We start from the raw sequence: 18,824 nt of genomic DNA on the forward strand, positions 1-18,824 counted from the left end.
TTAGATCAACTTGTTGCTACCCTGCACTCAGGGGACAAGCCCAAAAACATCCACTAAGAAGCAACAATGCTGACGTGTGCAGAGATGATATTTCTCTTTCTGTGTGTGCTAGAAGAGGACGTCTCAGTGACACATCTGTACAAATATAATATATCAGTTCTGTCAGTCAAGCAAACAGCAGGTAAGAGGTAGGAACCAAACAGAGACATGGGTGGATTGTGAGACAATGGGCCCCTCTGCACGGACATACAAAAGGCCCCTCCACCTCTACATAGGAGCAAGACTCACAGAACCTTTCAGTTGTTAGCCTCTTTTTGTTGTTATTTTATGTCTCTTTGTAGTCGTTACGCAACTCTTTGTGGTTTTGTATGATTTTGTGGTCATTTTGTGTATTTTTTTAGTGGTTTTGTGTCACTTTTGTACTTCACTTACCCTCCTCCTCCCTAGAGTATTTAGTTTGTGTCAACACCTTTGTCCGTGCCAGTTTGTCTTAGTACCGCTGTATGCCGTTCCAACCATTTCTCTCTTTGTTCTTGGTTGCCTGTTTTTTTACTCTGCTTTACTCCAACTGCCTCTTTGCCTCACCCCTGTTCAGTATTTGATTGCCTGTACTGACTCCATACCTTTGACTGAACATCTATCTAAAGAGTCGCTTTGTTTCTCTTTGCAGCTTTTCCATTGTAGTCATTTTGTTTCTTTGTGGTCCTTTTGGAGTCTCTTACTGGTTTGTATGTGTCTCTCTGAGTTTTGTTTTGCAGGTGGAGGCCAGGGGGCTCTGAAACTGTGGGCCCCTGGGTGTGTTCCGTAATTAATGCTTTGAATACAGGACATGATGATACTTTCATAAAGAATGGAAAAAGCTGTTTTCTTAAATTTGAGAGAAAAGTATGGTTTTGAATTGATAGAACTGACTTGTCAGCATGCCCAAATAAACACAATTTCAGGAACAGAACTTGATATATTGACCCTGATAGAGGAATTCATTTCACATCACTTGAGACCCTATCTTAAGAGGAGCGATCAAACACTCAGAGCAGCTCCTAATCTCTTATTATTCTTGTACATTTGAGCATGTATGAAAACATCTGCTCCAGCTGAGAGTGTCAGTAGCCTCTGAAAGCACTCCCTCACCGCTGGACTTCCCAGAGTGCACAGCGTGCTGGGAGATGTGATTGCATTACAGTCTAAAGCCCCTTTCCCACTGAACAAAGTACCCACTAACACCCAGTTACTGTCAGTAGTCACGGATATGTATCGTTTCCAGCTCAGATTGGCAGTGATAGAGACATGGACAACCAGCCGGACGCGCTCATTTTTTCCCCTTTTCCAGTACGATGCTATGTGATGCATGTTGGAGTGAATATATTAGCAATAAACTCAACAGCGATTTGCAGAATTATTATAATTTATCAACTTACAAAAACTACAATTAACATGCTCTCCTCAAAGCTACTTGTATTCAGTCAAGAAGGGTCCGGCTGCGGCCTGTAGCTTCCTCACGCCGCACCCACAATAGTGTGGCATGAGCTGGACCATATTTCTCCAGTGAGACAACAGTCATTTCACTTAGCTAATCATTGAAACACATTTCATTCATACTCAGCAGAAACAAGATAACACTCATTAAAACCTTCTTGGTAAGTCTTTCCACTTAACCAACAATCATCAACTCTGGCTTGAGAGATTAAAAGAGAGACTGAATAAGTAACATGTAAAAATAAGTTTTCACTATTTACTACCTCTGGTGCCCAAAAAATTAAATGGAAGCGCATACTCCTCTACTGGCAATGGGTAAGGAGTCTAATGCTTATTTTTAGCGGGTTTTCTGCTGTTCTAAAAAAAAAACCTGTATATACGTTTTCATTTTGGTGAGAAAAGTAGGCCTAAATATGATTGTATAAAAACAAGTGCCTGGGGTCCTGAGAAGCACAGCAGTCTGCTCATCCACCCGGCCTGATCAAATGAGAAAAACACACAGCTCTGTTACAGCTCGGGGCTCCGCTTCTTCTCTTCTCTTGCTTGGACGGCAGGTGTCTCGCTGTGTGCTTCGAGGTATTTAACTCTCACTGTGCGTCCACTGCTGTGCAGAAACCTTCATCCATCACACATGTGTTGCGTGTGTGTGCGTGTGTGTGGGAACACAAGAGAGTGGAGGGTTAAGGCAAATGAGACATTGAGAGTCAAAAGCAGCCAAGTAGTCCCACTTTTGTATTTTATGATATCCAAGTTCACGTCCGCTTTGGCATTCACCCACAAGTCCATGAGCCAGAATGAATCCACAGACAAACTGGAAAAGTAAGATTCCCAAAAAGATCAGGAGCAAGACAAAGATCAAATCTTCTTTGTTCAAAGTTCTGTGGATATGACATTTACACACCCAGAGAAAAAACACAGGTCTGGTTCGACCTGCTGGTTTTCATTGTCCTCACTCCTGACGTTACCTGAACTTAATCTGAACTCACGTGTACATTCACATTTTCAGCAAATGCTGCTTGCATTGCTTATTGTTGGGACTATAACACACTTTCATTTAATTTTCAAATTGATGTGATCAATGTAATATTAAAAGCCTCACCCTATCATTATATGATAGGCCTCACTGTATGTTTTTGATCTTTATTCTTAGAAATGCATATTTTACACTTTGGGTGTTATTTTATTGATGACTCGTAAATAAATATATATATATATATATATATATATATATATATATATATATATATATATATATATATAATACATTTTTTAAAACTGTGTGGAGAAATAAATGGAAAAAACGTAACACTGTGTACATCTTCAATACACACCGACACACAGGAGGATACATCCAAATGAATCAATATGTCAATCGCATCACTTTGTTTCAGTACAGTTGTGTCTGAAACACAATTGCTTAGATTATTTGAATCAATTAATCTGGTGTCCTAGTTCAGTTTAAGCTTCAGTTTGAATTTAATCTGTTTGGATACAAGTATGCACTTACAAGACTAATCTTTTTTCTTCTATGTCACAGATTTACTTTACGAGATAAGTCTTTGCGATGTGCATAAACACTGGTTAACGTGGTTAACGTGGTCAAGAAATGAGGTTTGCCCTGCAGAGAACCATCAGTGTTAACTGGGTTCCTGTGATCTGTTATCATGACTAACATAACAAGATACCAGTTATAGGATGGATAAAAATCGGGCAACAGAAACACTTCTATGTAGAATAGTAATGCTATCTATGATCCAGTGATCCAGTGAACCTAATGTACATTATTCTGTTATTGATCATTCTGCAAAATAAGTCATTTTCTTTTGGTGTTTTAAATAGATTTTGTTGCTTGTACTTTTGTACTTTTATTCGAATTTCAATGCATGACATTTACGTGTAGCAGAGTATTTCTACAATGTGGTTTGGTAAGTAAAACATCACGTAAAACACACAAAAACTTTATTACATTATAACCTTCATGATGGTCGAAACCTATTACAGGACTGCTGTATCACAATGCATTAGTTCCAGCTAAGTTTGCCCTAAAAAGGTTCCATTCCATCTACACGTGTTCTAGAATGAAGACACAGTGATGGAACAGAATGTCAGAATGACTGAGATGCTATAACTTCTGCTATAAACTTAATTTCAGTCATTTCAACCTTGTTCCTTGGCTCGTTGACATGCAGACAACCTTGAACACTTTTGATATTAACAGTTCTTATATATGAGATTCAATTCAGTTATCATACGCTGAGATTCAAGACCATACCACTTGACATCAAGTGAACTTTGGAATTCTGGTAAGTTGATTCAATTTTCCAAATATTACTTGTTTCTGAAGAGCAAATTAATGTGTCTTCTTGAAGTCAACATCTGGTAAAATGTGGATAAAATAATCACAGTTTGTTCCCCCTGAGGTTGACATTGGCAGATTGTTCTTAGAAGTAACAGTGCAGTGATTTATTTGTACATGTTTACAGTGAATATGTTTATTTATAACAGGATTGGTAGAAGTTAGAAATACCTCTAGGTCTTTAAATTTGGGTTCAGCTTCAGTTTTAAGGTTAAAATGACAGAATCTGATGCATTATTCCCTCTTTCCTACTCTCACCTCAGGCCTGAGCAACCTACAGCAGAGTGATTTGCATCATGACTGACAACAGCGACTTTCAGGTCGTTGTAGGAGGCCGGATCTCCTCCGCCTCCTCTGACTACGAGGTTCAGGATCTCCTGGGGTCGGGTAGCTATGGAGAAGTCAGCCGATGCAAAAAGTTAGCCACTGATGAAACGGTGGCAGTGAAAATCCTCAAAAGTCTGAGTTGCATTGAGGATGCAAAGGAAGAGGTACGACACATATCTTGTTTATCATCATTTATCTTTTATAATAATTTTAAAAACTCATTGCATTCACATCTGAAATTGTTCTTACATCTAATACAAAAGGAGGAGATCCTAAAAAAGATGAAAGCTCTCAACTCCGACAAGTTTAACATCGTTGTATGGAACGACTCCTTTGCCTACGAGGGCCGTTATTGTCTGGAGTTCGAGAAGCTGGACATAAATCTGCTCCAGCTCCTGCAGAAGCGCCAATTCATGTTTCTGGAGTTGAAGGAGATCCGCCCCATTTTGCAACAGGTTTGTTTTTGTAATGCAAAAGTTGTAACACAAATTGCATTGTCTAAAACAATGAATCAAGGCTGTGCTTTGTCTCTTATGTACATGTATTCCCAGATGCAATTTCCATCAAAAAACATATTTCTTCTTAACTTAAAACCCTCAAACAACAAACAGAGATAATGTCTTCCTCGTTCCTCAATAAAACGTGTTTAATGATTGTTTCGTTAATAAAATGTATCTATTGTTGTTGTTGTTGATATCAGTTGGCCACAGCTCTGGAGTTCTTGAAGAGAGCAGGGATTGTTCATGCTGATTTAAAGCCTGAAAATATAATGATGGTGGACCATTTACAGCAGCCATTAAAAGTCAAAGTCATCGACTTCGGCTTAGCAAGTGACAATCCTGAGGCGCAGACGGGTTCGACGCTTCAGACCCAGTGGTACAGGTAAGTGATTGATAGAACATCCAAAAGGATATCAAAAACATGGATACCTGCCTGCTGGCATCTAAAGTTTTTAGTCAGGCTGACTTTTTAGTAAGACTTAAAACCACAGTGATGTGCTTGTCTTGCTCTTGCTTGTCAAAGGTCTCCAGAGGTCCTGCTGGGAGCTCCCTTCGACGAGGCCATCGACGTTTGGTCTCTTGGCTGCATTGCTGCGGAAATGTTTATGGGCACCCCACTGTTCCCTGGCATTAACCAGTATGATATGGTCAGTATTACACTGAAAAGACAACAGAAAATCTCAACTTCAGCCAAAACTGTCTTTGTATTTATTTATTAACAGCAAGAGTCAAGCCATATTCCACTGCATTGTCAATTTTCTTTTTTGCATTTTTGTAGCAAAGACAAGATCTTTTACTGAGACAGTATGACTCTTGTTACAAGATAGACATTTAATGCATAAATTAATACTGAGAATGCACACATTTTGCCAGATCACCAAAGATCAGTGTGCTTCTAACATGTAGGCGCCTTAACTTTTGGAGCAATTCTCTTGTGAAACCGTAAAAAATCTACTTTGAAGTATAACCCAACATTGTGTTGTGCCCACAGATGAGGCACATTTCATACACGATTGGTAAACCACCAGACCATCTACTCAACGCCGGAATATATACAACACAGTATTTCCATCCAACGTACGCAGGACTGGGACCCCCCCTGTGGAAATTTATGGTAACATTATCTCTACGCCTAACTGTGTTTATACACTTCTGTGTCTTAGCTTCAGACTGTCACTGCATTCAGAAGAAGCCTACTAACTCAAACATTTATTCTATTTAGTCTGCAATTGAAGTGAGACATTTCAACTGCAAGCCACGCACGATTACCAGCCTAAATTATCTAGCGAAGGTAGTATCTCTCTTTTGGAAAACAGGCTTTTTTGACTTGAATGTCAGAACGTATAAACAAGCTCTTACAGTTGTGCTTCATTCTGATCCTCCACAAGTTGTCTCATAAACTCTCTGGAGAAGATGCCGAGGCTGATAGTAGTGACCGGGCCAAGTTTGTGGATAGCCTGACTAAGATGCTGCTGGTGGATCCGGCTCAAAGGATCACACCGAGCCAAATTCTGCAGCATCCGTACTTGACAATGAGTCACCTTGACATATTCAACAACAGCCCTTAGTAAGTGTGTGCTTAGATGATAGGTGTATTATCTCCTTGCTGATAAAGATAGATGAAGTTGTTTGACTTAGCGATTGGTTGTCTTCCAGTGTGAAATCGTGCACAGAGCTGATGGCAATCTGCCAGGGTCAGAGCTCCAATGATGGCGAGGATGTGGCTCAGCTGGCCTCCAACAGCACTGCCGACCCTGATCAGAGCTGCCCCTCCGGACTGAGCGGCAAGGAGCAACCCTCCCTCTTAAGTACCGCAAGCAGTGCTCAAAACAGTCCAGCCAAGCACAACTATCGGGGTAATGCTGACGATTCAGGGTGTGGCAGCAGGTAGGTGTTAAATATCTCCCTTTTTAGATACTTAAGAGGGAATTATTTGACATTATGGGAAATACTTTTATTTGTTTTCTTGCTGAGAGTTAGTTGAGATGAATAATACCACTTCCAGTCTTTATGCTAAGCTAAGGTTATTGACTCCCAGCTCCAGTGTAGCTCTTTAGTTAATGTTAACAAATGAGAGTAGCATCAATCATCTCATAAAACTTCTGGCAAGAAAGCCTAAAAGCTGATTTGATAAAACTGTCTATTTAACTATTGCTTTCAGTTTCAAGAGAGTCAAACTATTTTTTGATGCACACAGAAACCCAGACAACGCCTTGGCCAATGAATTCCTGGATGTAGCAGTAACAGTGACAGGAGGGCAAACGAGCCCACCGACATCAATGCTGCACAAACGGAAGCGTGATGAAGCTGATCTCCCCTCGGATCGCAGCTCCCCAGCCAAGAAGCTCTACGTTTACCTCAACAAGGAGCTGATGGACGGTGTCAACAGTAAGCTCACAACCCACACATACACTTGGGATCAATTTGTTTTGAATCAAAAAAGTTCTTTTTTCCTCTTTGCTCAATGAGATTTGCCATGAGAGGTATTTGATGGGAAATTATTTATTTATTGGGTCAGACTTGGTGAGCCTGTCTTAAATGGTGATATATTTTATATAAGTATTGGAGAACTGTCAAATATTTGCCTTTTTATTTTTTTATTTGTTTAGAACTACTACTGAACATAGTAGAGGCCCAGTCAAGCCTGACCCAGGTCGGCCATGACAATAAGAGAAAGAGGGCCGATGAGGCGGAGGTTGTCCCGGATAAGAGGAGGAGGTCAGGTGAAGAGGAGGCTTACCCACATAAGAGAAAGAGGGCTGATGAGGAGGAGGTTGTCCCAAAAAAGAGGAGTAGGTCCAATGAAGAGGAGGCTTACCCACATAAGAGAAAGAGGGCTGATGAGGAGGAGGTTGTCCCGGATAAGAAGAGGAGGTCCAGTCATGAGGAGACCTCCCCACATAAGCGAAAGAGGATTGATGAGGATGAGGCTGCCCCAGACATGATGAAGAGAGCCTTTGAGGAGGCCTTCCCAGAGAAAAGAAAGTGGAGGTGTCTGGATGGAGGAGAGGAGTAAACCCTCCCAAAGGACACAGCGCTCTAGTCAGAGACAGTTACAAAGGGAGCAAAGCTCTCATTTTTATTGTACTTGTGTTTGTTTTCATTTTCATTAATATATTCCTGTTTCTAAATGCTTTGTGTAACTGATTGATTTCAAAATAAATTTTGAAAAAAATAATAAAAAAAGGCCATAGATTTAATAGTTGAATATGAAGTTATTTTTTCACCCAGAATTTCTTTGTCACTTTCATTAACTTGTAACTTCTTGTTAAGAAACTCTTTCAAACTAAACATCAAAATATGTTGCTTTTCTGATCTGAGCAGTTGTGTCAGTAGAGTAGTGTGAGGTGAGCAGGGAGGAGACCAGGTAGGAGCCCTCTCCACACACACAGAGACAGACATGGGAAAAACAAGAAGCACAGGAGAAAACAGGAGAAAACAGGAGGAACGGCCTTGACATCTGAGTACAACCTTCATGCTAATAGTTACACAATTTTAATATTCAAGTCTTAGTTCCAAAGAAATACACTGTGTGTTTTTCTACTGTGCTTTATTTATTTGCTTATTTTTATTCTACATTTAATTATATTTCATCATTACACAAGAAAGCTTGGAAAAAGGTATCATAAATTCAAATAAACAAGTATTCACGATCACAAAGCTGTTCCATTTCTAATTGGAGCAGCCAACAACTATGTGATAAACATTCATCCAACAAGAACGGGATAATAAATCAGTCAGTGCTGATGTCATCTCCGCTCTGTTGTTGCAGTATGTGCCAATCCTGTTTGTCTCCCCTGAACGAAATCCCATCTTGAATATAAAAGCTTTGCACTTCAAGTACAGTCTGGTGCTGAACCAGTAAATAAATGAACATAAGAATCCACTTCAGTCATAAACGTGAATCATTCATAGGTAGTATTCTGTTGTTCGTTACGCCTTCATGGAAGGTGAGAGGGCTACTGCAAACTGCCGAAGCGAAGGCGAGCGAGTGGCATGAGCACATACAGAAGGCAATCCGGTCTAAAGTGAAAATGTACCAGAAATGTGGGCTGAATATGGCTCGAACCAGGAAGTATTCAGTCATTGAGATTTCCTCACTTTTCAGGGGAATGAGAGTATGAGGTGCTGTGTTATATACTGTACAAAATAAATTAATGTGGTGTGTCTTCAACTTCAACCAAGTTCTAAATGTATTTTTAACTTTACCAAGAAAGAATAACAATTCATAAGACTTGTAAATAAAAAGAAAGAAAATAAATCTGTATTCACAAAAATATATTAACTGAATAAAAGCTTTCGGTCTATATTTTACTTAGAGTTGTTTGCTAAATCTCGTAGAAATAGGACAAAAAGTGCAAAGCATGCAACAAACCAGGACAACTTGACAAACTGCTAACTGTCGTAGGGATAATTACAGTGTCTGTTTGATGCTAAACTGCTGATTTTCAGTGTTACCTTTCCACTACATGTGGAAGTTGTAGAAGTGACAATCAACCCAGGTCTTTAGTCTCTAATATTTTGGATTCACTGTTGCGATACAGGTCATTCTACACACCACCATGAAGCGAGCGAGTCCACTCTGGTTCAGTAGGAAGTTTTGTGCTCTGCAGTAAGCACGCTAGTAAGCATGCTAGCAGATAGTTCATGACTCAACATCAGCGTTCAAAAAGTCTGTTCTTCTCCTGCGGACATCAGGACTACAAGCTGCGAAGCTAAGCTAACAGAAGGATGCGAGAGTAGTTATCCAGTAGCCATACGGGTACAGCAGCATTGGTCCAGTGTTGAGCTCCAGGGCCCTACATTGTCAGAAGGCATGCTGAGGGCCTCACAGTGTTTCTAAAAGGGACAGAAAAATAGGCAGATATTAGGTTTCAAGTTTGTAAGTAGCCAGATGGGGAGGAAACAATGCTTTTGATTGAGAAATGCATCACTAACTAGCATGAAAAATATCAGTCTTACCTGTCTGGCTCTCTGGAGATGGAGCATGTGTGGAGTGGCACTTGTTTTTCTGCAATGAGAGAGCATCCGCTGAATTAGTGCATCGGAGCAAGTAACTGTATCAACACTGGTTTTGTTTGCAAATCTATTAACGCTTTTTCAACTTTTTAAACAATTGTCGCTGTGCTTAGTCACCGATATTAAGATCAAGACTAGTGTCTTCACTAACACATCAGTTTATAACATACACTGAATGAGCTTTATGAAGTCTGGAACTATTGTAAAACTTTTCAATGCATGAACAAAATTAAATGATCAAAAAATTCTGATTCTAAATAAATGTGAATGTCAGGGTTGTCCTGGTGGCCCTAATTTCCTGTCACCTCTTTACCAACTGCTATGTAACCAAATTAATATTTAAATTTTTAAATGGATTCTCAATTTTTTTGAAAAAAGGCTTCATGATTGCATTAACTTAGATACAGTTTATAAAAGCTCAGTGCCACCTAAACAAACCCCACAGAGGAGCAGCAATAGCTCTGATCGGCCGGCTGTTGTGCATGGTCTTACTGCCTTTTGCTGTGGACAGGAAAAAGTAGCAGTAATAATGAGAGCTCTGATCAGAACAGCTCTGTTAAACATTATAGTGGTCTTTACACTACCTTCTGATTTAGTCGATAGTGCAGACTCCGGTCTGACAGCCAGGGGTGCCTGAGGGACTCTGCGGCGCTCATCCTCCAGCTCTTGCTCTTCACCAGCAGAAGGGTGATGAAGTCTTTGGCCTCGTCGGAGATGTCCGTAAACTCCTCCTCCTCAAAGTTCCACTGACAGGCCAGGATGTTGTTCAATGTCTCGTTGTCATCATCCCCCAGAAACGGAGACAAGCCACTGAGCCTGGACCAAGAGGATACAGAAGTCAGGAATGCTACTATGAGTCTATATATATATATATATAATATATGTATATATGTGAGTGATCATCCACAACTCACAGCATATAAGTGATGACGCCAAGGCTCCACATGTCCGTAGGGAATGAAACAAACTCATAGTTGATGACTTCAGGGGCCAAAAATTCAGGTGTTCCAAAGTTGACCCTCAGCTTCTCCCTGGGTTTATACCTGTGACAGGACAAGCAGAAACATTAGAGATATAATCGGGGCTGAGGAGGTCCTGTTATGAAAGTTGAGAGTGAACAAAACATTTCAAAGGTAAATAAATGTCAGATTTTACCTCCTGGCCAGGCCAAAGTCAATGATTTTAATCTTGTTAGTAGCTCTGCTGACACAAAGAATGTTCTCAGGCTGAAAAGGAACAAAAGTGGATGATTATGGAGGAAGAAAGAACAATTAAGCATCTTAAACACTGAAAGTGACCAAGTGGTAGTAATTAAAAGCGCTGAGTGGATTTTTCTTCACTGGTATGTAAGCACGTTAAAGCATCAGAACAGTGCATGTTACTCATCACAATTTAACAATAGAAAATAAAATGAATTAAAAAAAAGAATTCATGGGCATTAAAGTAGTTGCAGAATGTCCTAAAAAACTGCCTTGATGATTGGAAAGATCCATCCATTTTCCATAACCTGCTTATCCAGTTAAGGGTCGCAGGGGTGCTGGAGCCGATCTCAGCTGTCAATCTGAGGGATATTGCTGACTGTAAGAATACGAGATCCTAAGTTGAAGCAGGTTTACCTTGAGGTCAAGATGCAGGATGTACATCTTATGCATGTACTGCAGCCCCTCACAGATCTGGCGTATAAACAGCACTGTGTCCAGCTCCGTCAGGTTGTAGTTCTCATCAATGATGCGGTCAAACAGCTCCCCTCCCTCCACGCTACAGAAGCCAGAGCTTGTAAGTTTGTTGCATTGACAAATGAGAACAATCACCATGTACCCAGATGAAACACATGCCCTGACTTACTATTCCATGACCAGGATGATGTCATGGCGCGACTCAAAGGCAGCGTACAGCTGGATGAGGTTGGCGTGGTTCAATTGGTTCATCACCTGGATCTCATTCCTCACCACGTCCTAAAAGACAAGCAGACAAAAGATAGAAACAAATACAAGTCAATGAAAAACATACAGTTCAGTATGGAGTAAACACATAATGTGCTACAAAACAATAGAAGAAGATAGTGTGTGTGTGGATGGATTTTCAGAGGCTTGAGACTGGGAAATTTATGAAAGTCTGTCAACGGCAAAACTGTTAACCAAGAGAACCATCAGTCTGCATCAGACCTCCCACTCGGAGGCACATCTAGTTTACATTGTGATCCATCACCTTTCTTTGTGTGTTAATATGAAAGAGACTTCCTAACCAAGCATTCTGATGTTGAGCATGCACAAAATGTAATGGTCGAAACCCTGAAATGAGCTGTATCGCCATCCTTTGTACTTTCAGTGTAAAATAGGAGTCACTGTTGTTACTCCACTTTCCTGTTCTCGTTTTTATAAAAAGAGATGGACCTCTCGCTGTTTTCTCTCCTCTCTTGGGCCAGACTCTTGTGCCAGACTTGTTATGAAAGGGCTTGCCAACATAGTCTGTTTTGTCATGGACAGCCACTGGTAGAAACATTAGCTATTCAAAAGGCTCATCATCTGAGCCATTTGAATAGCTCAGATGATAATGTCACCACAGAGCTACAGTTGGACATCTGACATCTCTCACATCACTTTCGGATGACCGAGAGCTAGAAAGACACAATAAGGCTGATAAACTGCCACATGCCCCTCTGAGCTGTTGAGCTGTATCTATTTTTAAAAAGTAATCCTTTATGGTGCTTGGCAACGATGAAAGTGACCATCCATTAGACTGTCTGGGGAAACAGGCATCCCGATGCCATTGTTAAACATATAACGTAACAACATACATATTCTGTGACGTATTCAGCATTCATTGGCCGATCATTACTGCACCTTCTCTTTCTGGCTCCTGGCTTTGATGATCTTGGCGGCCAACATTAACCCAGACGAGTTCTCTATGCACTTGTGGACTTGTCCAAAACGTCCCCTGATGAAAGAAAAGCAAACACATAGTTGAGTCAAGCACAGCCATAGATACTAGGGGAAGAGTAGGATAAGGAGAAGCATCCTAGACATCGGATTTTGGATTTACAAAACGCTTATTCTGCTGAAAGGATTACACAATTGACTATTTTAATTTTTAAAATATAAGGAATTACTTTTGGTCAAATTTAAAATAATTGCTGGTTCCAGCATCTGAAACAAAGAACATTCTCTGTTTTATATTGTAGTAAATTGGATTTTGAATTGTTAGCTGGACAAAACACAGAATTTTAAGACATTTGGGGTTCTCGGAACTTGTAATCTGGGAACAATAAGTGATTAATTAAAAAATGTATTCTGAAAATAATCATTAATCATCCTAATGGCTCCTTCAGTCAGATATATACTGTGCCATTATGTCAGTAATTTGAAAAACGTGCTTGCGTGCAGAGGGGTAATCTCCCAGGCAGGATTTAGCACTCGTCTATTACATCAGAGAGGCCCGCCATTTCACAAGAGCCCCCTGAGGCTCAAAATCAAATGCCCTTTTGAGGGGCAATAAAAAGGTCTTGGAAAAAACTATTAGCGCCACTCACAGGCTGTGACATTCTCTTTTATTTCATCAGAGAGGATGTGTTGAAGTGTCTCTGGCTGTAACTGAGCAAAGTAAAGACAAACTATCGAGAGCCTGGTATTCGGAGGTACTCACCCTCCAAGGACCTCGTCTCTGTTGATGGTGTAATAGGTGGCTATCTGATGGGGTTTGGGAGTCACGATGCGATGGTCAAAAGGTGCTAACGGTGGAGGGCTTGACTCTGAAGAAACCGTAAAGAAAGGCAGAATGAAACGAAGAATTAGCTGTGGTTGAAAACAGAGAGTATGAAACTGAGTAGGAGGAAGAGGCCTCGGACCCGAGAAACAAGGTGGATCAAAATAGCAGCATGCCAATGCCTCATTATGTGCTCTGCCAGCTGTGCCGACTGACATGTTAGTGACGCTCGAGACGCCATGGTGTTATGACATTGGAGCCATTTCAAAGTCTGAGGACCGAAAAGTTAAATGTCACCGACTAATAACCAGGTTGGGTCTGTATGGAGAGCTCACCACACAGAGTGGATTCATTTCAATAGCACCAGAGCGTCAGTATGGGAAATACTTAGGCCAGGAGTCCTATATAAAAAAAATTCTGAACTGCAGGCATATGGTTGTACTATTTCATCATTTCTAAACAGGTTTTGACTGAATACATCTTTTAGTACTATTTAGTACATTTTGTATTTGAATGTAATTGCTAAAAGAAACTGTGTGCATAGAAACAAAGAGAACAGACACCTTTAAACAAAGTGTATGGTGAATTGACCTGTTAATCTAATTTATCAAGCCAGTAAGGCTTTGATTTCCATCTTCTATAAAAAAAAAAAATATGTTTATAAGGTTAGATTAAACCACATACACAACAGGATATGAAAAAGTTAAGCTGTGGTCTAAACTTCAAAATAAAAGTGTTTGACTTGTCAACTAAACCTTATTCTGGCAAAAATATTTACACAGCTGATTCCCAACTAAATTACAAGTTACGCATGATAACAAGTTTTAAAAAAAACCAGACATACCCTTTAAAATCAAGGAAATGCCCACTGTGTTCTTGGACTGTTTCTCATGCATTCATGCATTGTAAAAAACATAATGTCTTACCAATGACAAATTCCTTGGTTGATGACTCTCCCTCCTCTCCCTCCTCGTCCACCTCTGTCTTTACTTCGTCAGATTCGGAGGCCTGAGGCTCGTCCCCCTCAACCACCTGCCCATCAGCATTTTCCACTTCACTGTCTTCTACTCTGCTTTTTTTGAGGTCGTCCTTCACCAGGTCCTCTTCTGTGACACGACGTTTGCTGCAAGTGGCCACATCGCCGCCTTCCTCAGAGCTACACATGAAAATAAAAGAAAACATTGAGCACCTGAAAATTTTAATTTATTAAACTTTGTTTCATTTTTGTTTTCCCTCCCCCAAAGAATTTGCTTTTAACTGACTTCTGTGATAAATAAGAATGATAAAGAATTACAAATAAACACAATATTGACACAGTTATCTTGTCCAGTGTTCTATTTTGTGACAGAAATTATAGCATGAAGGTGAGCTGTGACTAGTGAGAAATACCTCTCCTGTGGTAGGAGAGAGGTCTCGCAGATATCTGCGATGACACTTGGGTCCTTTTCCGATTTTGAAGAATCTTCTGCCTTCCCTTTATGCTTTCTCTTCCCATCATCCTCCACTTTTCCACCCTTTTCTTCTGCCTTTTCCTCCTCTTCCTCTGTCTCTGAGTCATCAAAGACCCCCTTCTCCGCTCCCTCCTCTATCTCCTTGGATGCCTTCTTCCTGTCCTCTGACTGGGCGGCAGTGGTGTGTGGTCCGTCCAGAATCAGCTCTGCAGACTCCTGTCTTCTTCCCCCACTTCCCCTGTCCTCCCCCTCCTGATTGTCAGCCTCTGCCCTTCCATGGGAATGCTCAGTGTTCTGCCTGTTGAGCTTTTCCACCTGCTCCTGCAGCACAGGCTCAGTCAGCGCAGATGTGTCTGACATGGGAAAAACAAAGCAAATAACCATAAGCGATTATATAAATAGAAATGTTTGACAATTGAATCTAGAAACAGTGTCACCATTGCATACTTTGTCCACTAGAGAGCACTGACAAGTTGACTTTCACACTGTAAAATGTCCAACTACTTTGGCTTCAATAAACAAAACAAAAAAGTCTAGGTGATACCTATTAAGATTTTTTGTTTAAGTCATGTGTTAATGTTAAAAAAAGATCTGCTGATATATTACTAGATTTTTAAACTTCCAAATATCAATATCTCAATTGGCTTAAAAAATCCAGTATTGGTCAGGCTGTAGTCCATAACTATTCTAGCAGATTGTCAGATAATGAAGATGCTGTGTACGTCTTTGTATACACTCAGGTGATTGGAGGTTGAGTATTAGTTCCTGTTTTAGCCTACCTAACGTGTCCGCAGGTCTCCTCTTCTTCTGGACCTTCAAGCCCTTCAGGTTCAGTTTGGCTTTATCCTTGTCATCCTTTGCCTGGTTGCAGAAAGAAGAAACCAGATCTAGCATTAGACAATAGATCTAAAAGATGACAGATATGGACAAAAACGGCAATAGGTTGAAAACTCCAAACTCTTCTATTCAATTATTCAATACAATTCGTTTTACATTTTTCAAAAGTTTGAGTCTGATTTCTGTCGGGAACAGCGTAGTAATATACTAGTTTTCATTTGCACATTAGTCAGACAGCAAGCCAAAGTGTTTGTTATTGCTGCTACGGTTTACCCTGTAACTCAAGCTTAATGCTGTATGAAATGGATGACTCCTCCAAGAGAAAGAGGAAAGATCGAATATCATCTGTAGTGGACGAGATGCAGCACAACACAGGAAACCGTTGTATTCACTCTTTCCCACATATACTATACAGTGACTAAAGAACATAACATAAGGGCAGTATCCATGCATGACACTTTACAGGATGGCAGAAAAGAAGTTCAGGTGATCCCTGTTGCCGTTTCTCTGTAATTTAATATATCTGACAGAGGCTGCTTCATCATGTCATAAGGCTGTTTGCTTGATCACATTCCTAAAAAACAGCTTCTGAATCAGCAGAATTCAAGCACGCAAGATATTCCAACTCACACGCAAACAAACACGGATATCCTACAAAGACAAGGCAGTAAAAACTATGCAACAGCCTACATTCTTAATATTGCCCCAAGAGAATAAGAATAACAAACATGCACCATGTGATGCAGACTAGGCTTCAGAACCGGGCCAGACTAAACAGAGCCAGTGCAGCTGCAGTCTTATCCACTGCTTTGCTGATAAACACATAGGTTGGATAAGATAACCAGTCTGACTCTAATCATTTACACCTCAGAGACAAATGACAATCACTGCACAATGGAAAATTACTTAACATTACAGAGAATGGCATGTTGAAGTACAGCAGAGCTAACAATAGATGTGTAAGGAGCCATATCAGAACATGAGGAATGAACGGCAGCTTGATATGAAAATAAGGAATCTTAAAGCATTGTTTAAAGATTTACTTTATGGATTTTTCAGGTTTTAGAGCCAGCTATTTATAATGTTTCTGCAAACAGGTCACATATTCCATCAAGAGGATTTGCAACCTTTGGAATGACACTTAATGCGTCTGCCGCTATGATCACATTGCAATTAGACCTCTCACTATGTCGAGATTGGTGACACAGCACACAGTAATAGAACCACTATGAGAACTTTGCGCCGCACCTTTCTCAAATTACTCCATGTTGGAGATGAGAACAAAACACTAGCTGGGAAAACACTGGATTTTGAGGCCACTTTACATTACATTACAGTCATTTAGCAGACGCTTATCCAAAGCGACTTACAATCAGTAGTATATTACATATCATTCATCCATTCACACACTGATGACAGGCTACCATGCAAGGTGCCACCATCAGACTCTAACTAACATTCATGCAACATCCAGTCCACACCGATGGCAAGCCTTCGGGAGCAACTTGGGGTTAAGTGTCTTGCCCAAGGACACATCGACTGCCGAAGCCGGGTATCGAACCACCGACCCTCTGATTGGAGAACTACCTTGCTCTCCACTACGCCACAGCCGCCCAACCGCCCGGCCACTTCTTACAGGAAAACCTCGCTTGTGCTGTCGTTAAATCTCTCACCTTCTTGTGAGCCTTCTTTCCGGGCTGTTTGAACAGCAGCTCCACCAGCCTGGAGCTCTTCACCACCTCCCCAATGAAGCTGATCACCTGCTGGGTGCCCTCCACCAGCCTCTCCACCCCGTCCAGCCTTCGTCCCTGACTCTCCATCTGCTCACCGGCCCTCTCAACGGCCCCATGCAGCTCTCTGCATGTCGCCTGAACCCCGGACCTGCGTCTCCCCCCACGGCCCTCTTCATGCATCGATGCTAAGTCCCGACCGAGGCCCCTGACGTCCAGGGACAGGCCATCTAGCCGGATCAAGACGGTCTGCTGCATGCTGAGCAAGCGCTCCATCTGGGAGCTCAGTGAGTCCATTCGGCTCTCCACGCAGTGCAGGGCGGCATCATGAGGGGAGGAAGGTGATGATGAAGAAGCTTGGGATTTGTCTGATCCATTGAGTGAGAGCTTTCTTCCACCAGTCTTCTGGCCATGAAGAGGATTCGGATCATAGACTTTGGCCAAAGAGTTGACAAGGCTGGAGCTCATGGCTGAACTAAAGCGGGCCTCCTCACAAACACAAAAAAATGTTTTACTCAGTAATCAAGTCCGTTGACTTTCACGCAGGATGAAAACGACAACGAAAAACATAATACCGGACAAAACTACAGAAGTGGAGGGAGCACCGAGATCTCTCCCTCAACACTGCACCACTGAGTTGAGTTTTAAGAATAGCAAATGGCTGTACTCTAAATTAAAGCGCAGCCCCCCATGAACGTCAGGGACTGTGAGTGGCCAGTGATAAGAGCTGAGGGCTCTGCTGTGCAGTTGGGGATTGATGTGGGTTAGGGGGAGATCGCTATGTGACATTTGAGACACTTCAAAAGCCCTTCAGTCAGGTGTCAGAATCCCAAGAATCTGGGACTGAAATATGACGCCGTAAAAAAAGTAAGACAAACAAATAAAATGTACAGCCAATAAAAAAGAACAGAAGAGCTCCAGATCTAGCAGATGTAGTAGTATGAGCATATAGTTTATTGTGCAAATCATGGATCTTATTTTCAGATTCTATATGGGAGTTAATGCTTTTCACATCGTCACATAATATGAAGTGGGGTGACAGGTGGGAGCGTGCAAGGCCCCAAAAACTTTATTTACCACTTGAGGGTATTGTGGGTATTTCTGAACCTCCTAAAATGCCACACAGTTCTCATAACTGATTTGTTTGGGCTGTCAGCAAAACAATGTATAATTGCCAAGACTTTCTCTAAAAAAGAAAAGTTCTTCACTTAAGATAACTTACGTCTTGCTTCTAATGCTGGGAAAATGCATTACTAATCTACTAATTCTTCTTGGGATACTTCATATGGCATTTTTCATGCACTAATGTGATCTGTATACTTGCTAGCCAGTTACCAAATCACTTGAAAATCTTATTTGTGGGGCATTTTCTACTTTATTTGATAAAGAACATTATAGAAATGGGGGGAGAAAGAGAGTGGTATAG

At 41.0% G+C, this 18,824-nt stretch overlaps 1 protein-coding gene across 1 annotated transcript; it reads right to left on the reverse strand.

Annotated features, from left to right (window-relative positions):
* Nucleotides 1-8,442: 8,442 nt before the first annotated feature.
* mylk4b (myosin light chain kinase family, member 4b) lies at nucleotides 8,443-17,866 on the reverse strand. Its single transcript, XM_054603284.1, has 13 exons — nucleotides 17,342-17,866; nucleotides 15,611-15,692; nucleotides 14,770-15,184; nucleotides 14,307-14,536; nucleotides 13,321-13,426; nucleotides 12,522-12,615; nucleotides 11,524-11,633; nucleotides 11,295-11,436; nucleotides 10,834-10,904; nucleotides 10,593-10,721; nucleotides 10,263-10,494; nucleotides 9,622-9,670; nucleotides 8,443-9,498 (listed from the first exon to the last, which is right to left on the reverse strand). Exons 1-13 carry the CDS (start codon nucleotides 17,864-17,866, stop codon nucleotides 9,488-9,490), a joined length of 2,196 nt encoding a protein of 731 aa, XP_054459259.1. The 3' UTR covers nucleotides 8,443-9,487.
* Between the last annotated feature and the right edge of the window lie 958 nt (nucleotides 17,867-18,824).

The sequence above is a fragment of the Anoplopoma fimbria genome, chromosome 8 (assembly GCF_027596085.1).
Source record: "Anoplopoma fimbria isolate UVic2021 breed Golden Eagle Sablefish chromosome 8, Afim_UVic_2022, whole genome shotgun sequence".
Lineage (NCBI taxonomy): Eukaryota > Metazoa > Chordata > Actinopteri > Perciformes > Anoplopomatidae > Anoplopoma > Anoplopoma fimbria.

What these genes read in the sequence shown, in the direction of transcription:
- mylk4b (XM_054603284.1), bottom strand. Translation starts at nt 17,866, where the DNA reads ATGAGCTCCAGCCTTGTCAACTCTTTGGCCAAAGTCTATGATCCGAAT. An exon ending in AGAGACGAGGTCCTTGGAGG is followed by an intron (nt 12,616 to 13,320) that starts GTGAGTACCTCC and finishes TTCTTTCATCAG; the next exon opens with GGGACGTTTTGGACAAGTCC. An exon ending in ACTATCGACTAAATCAGAAG is followed by an intron (nt 9,671 to 10,262) that starts GTAGTGTAAAGA and finishes CTCTCATTGCAG; the next exon opens with AAAAACAAGTGCCACTCCAC.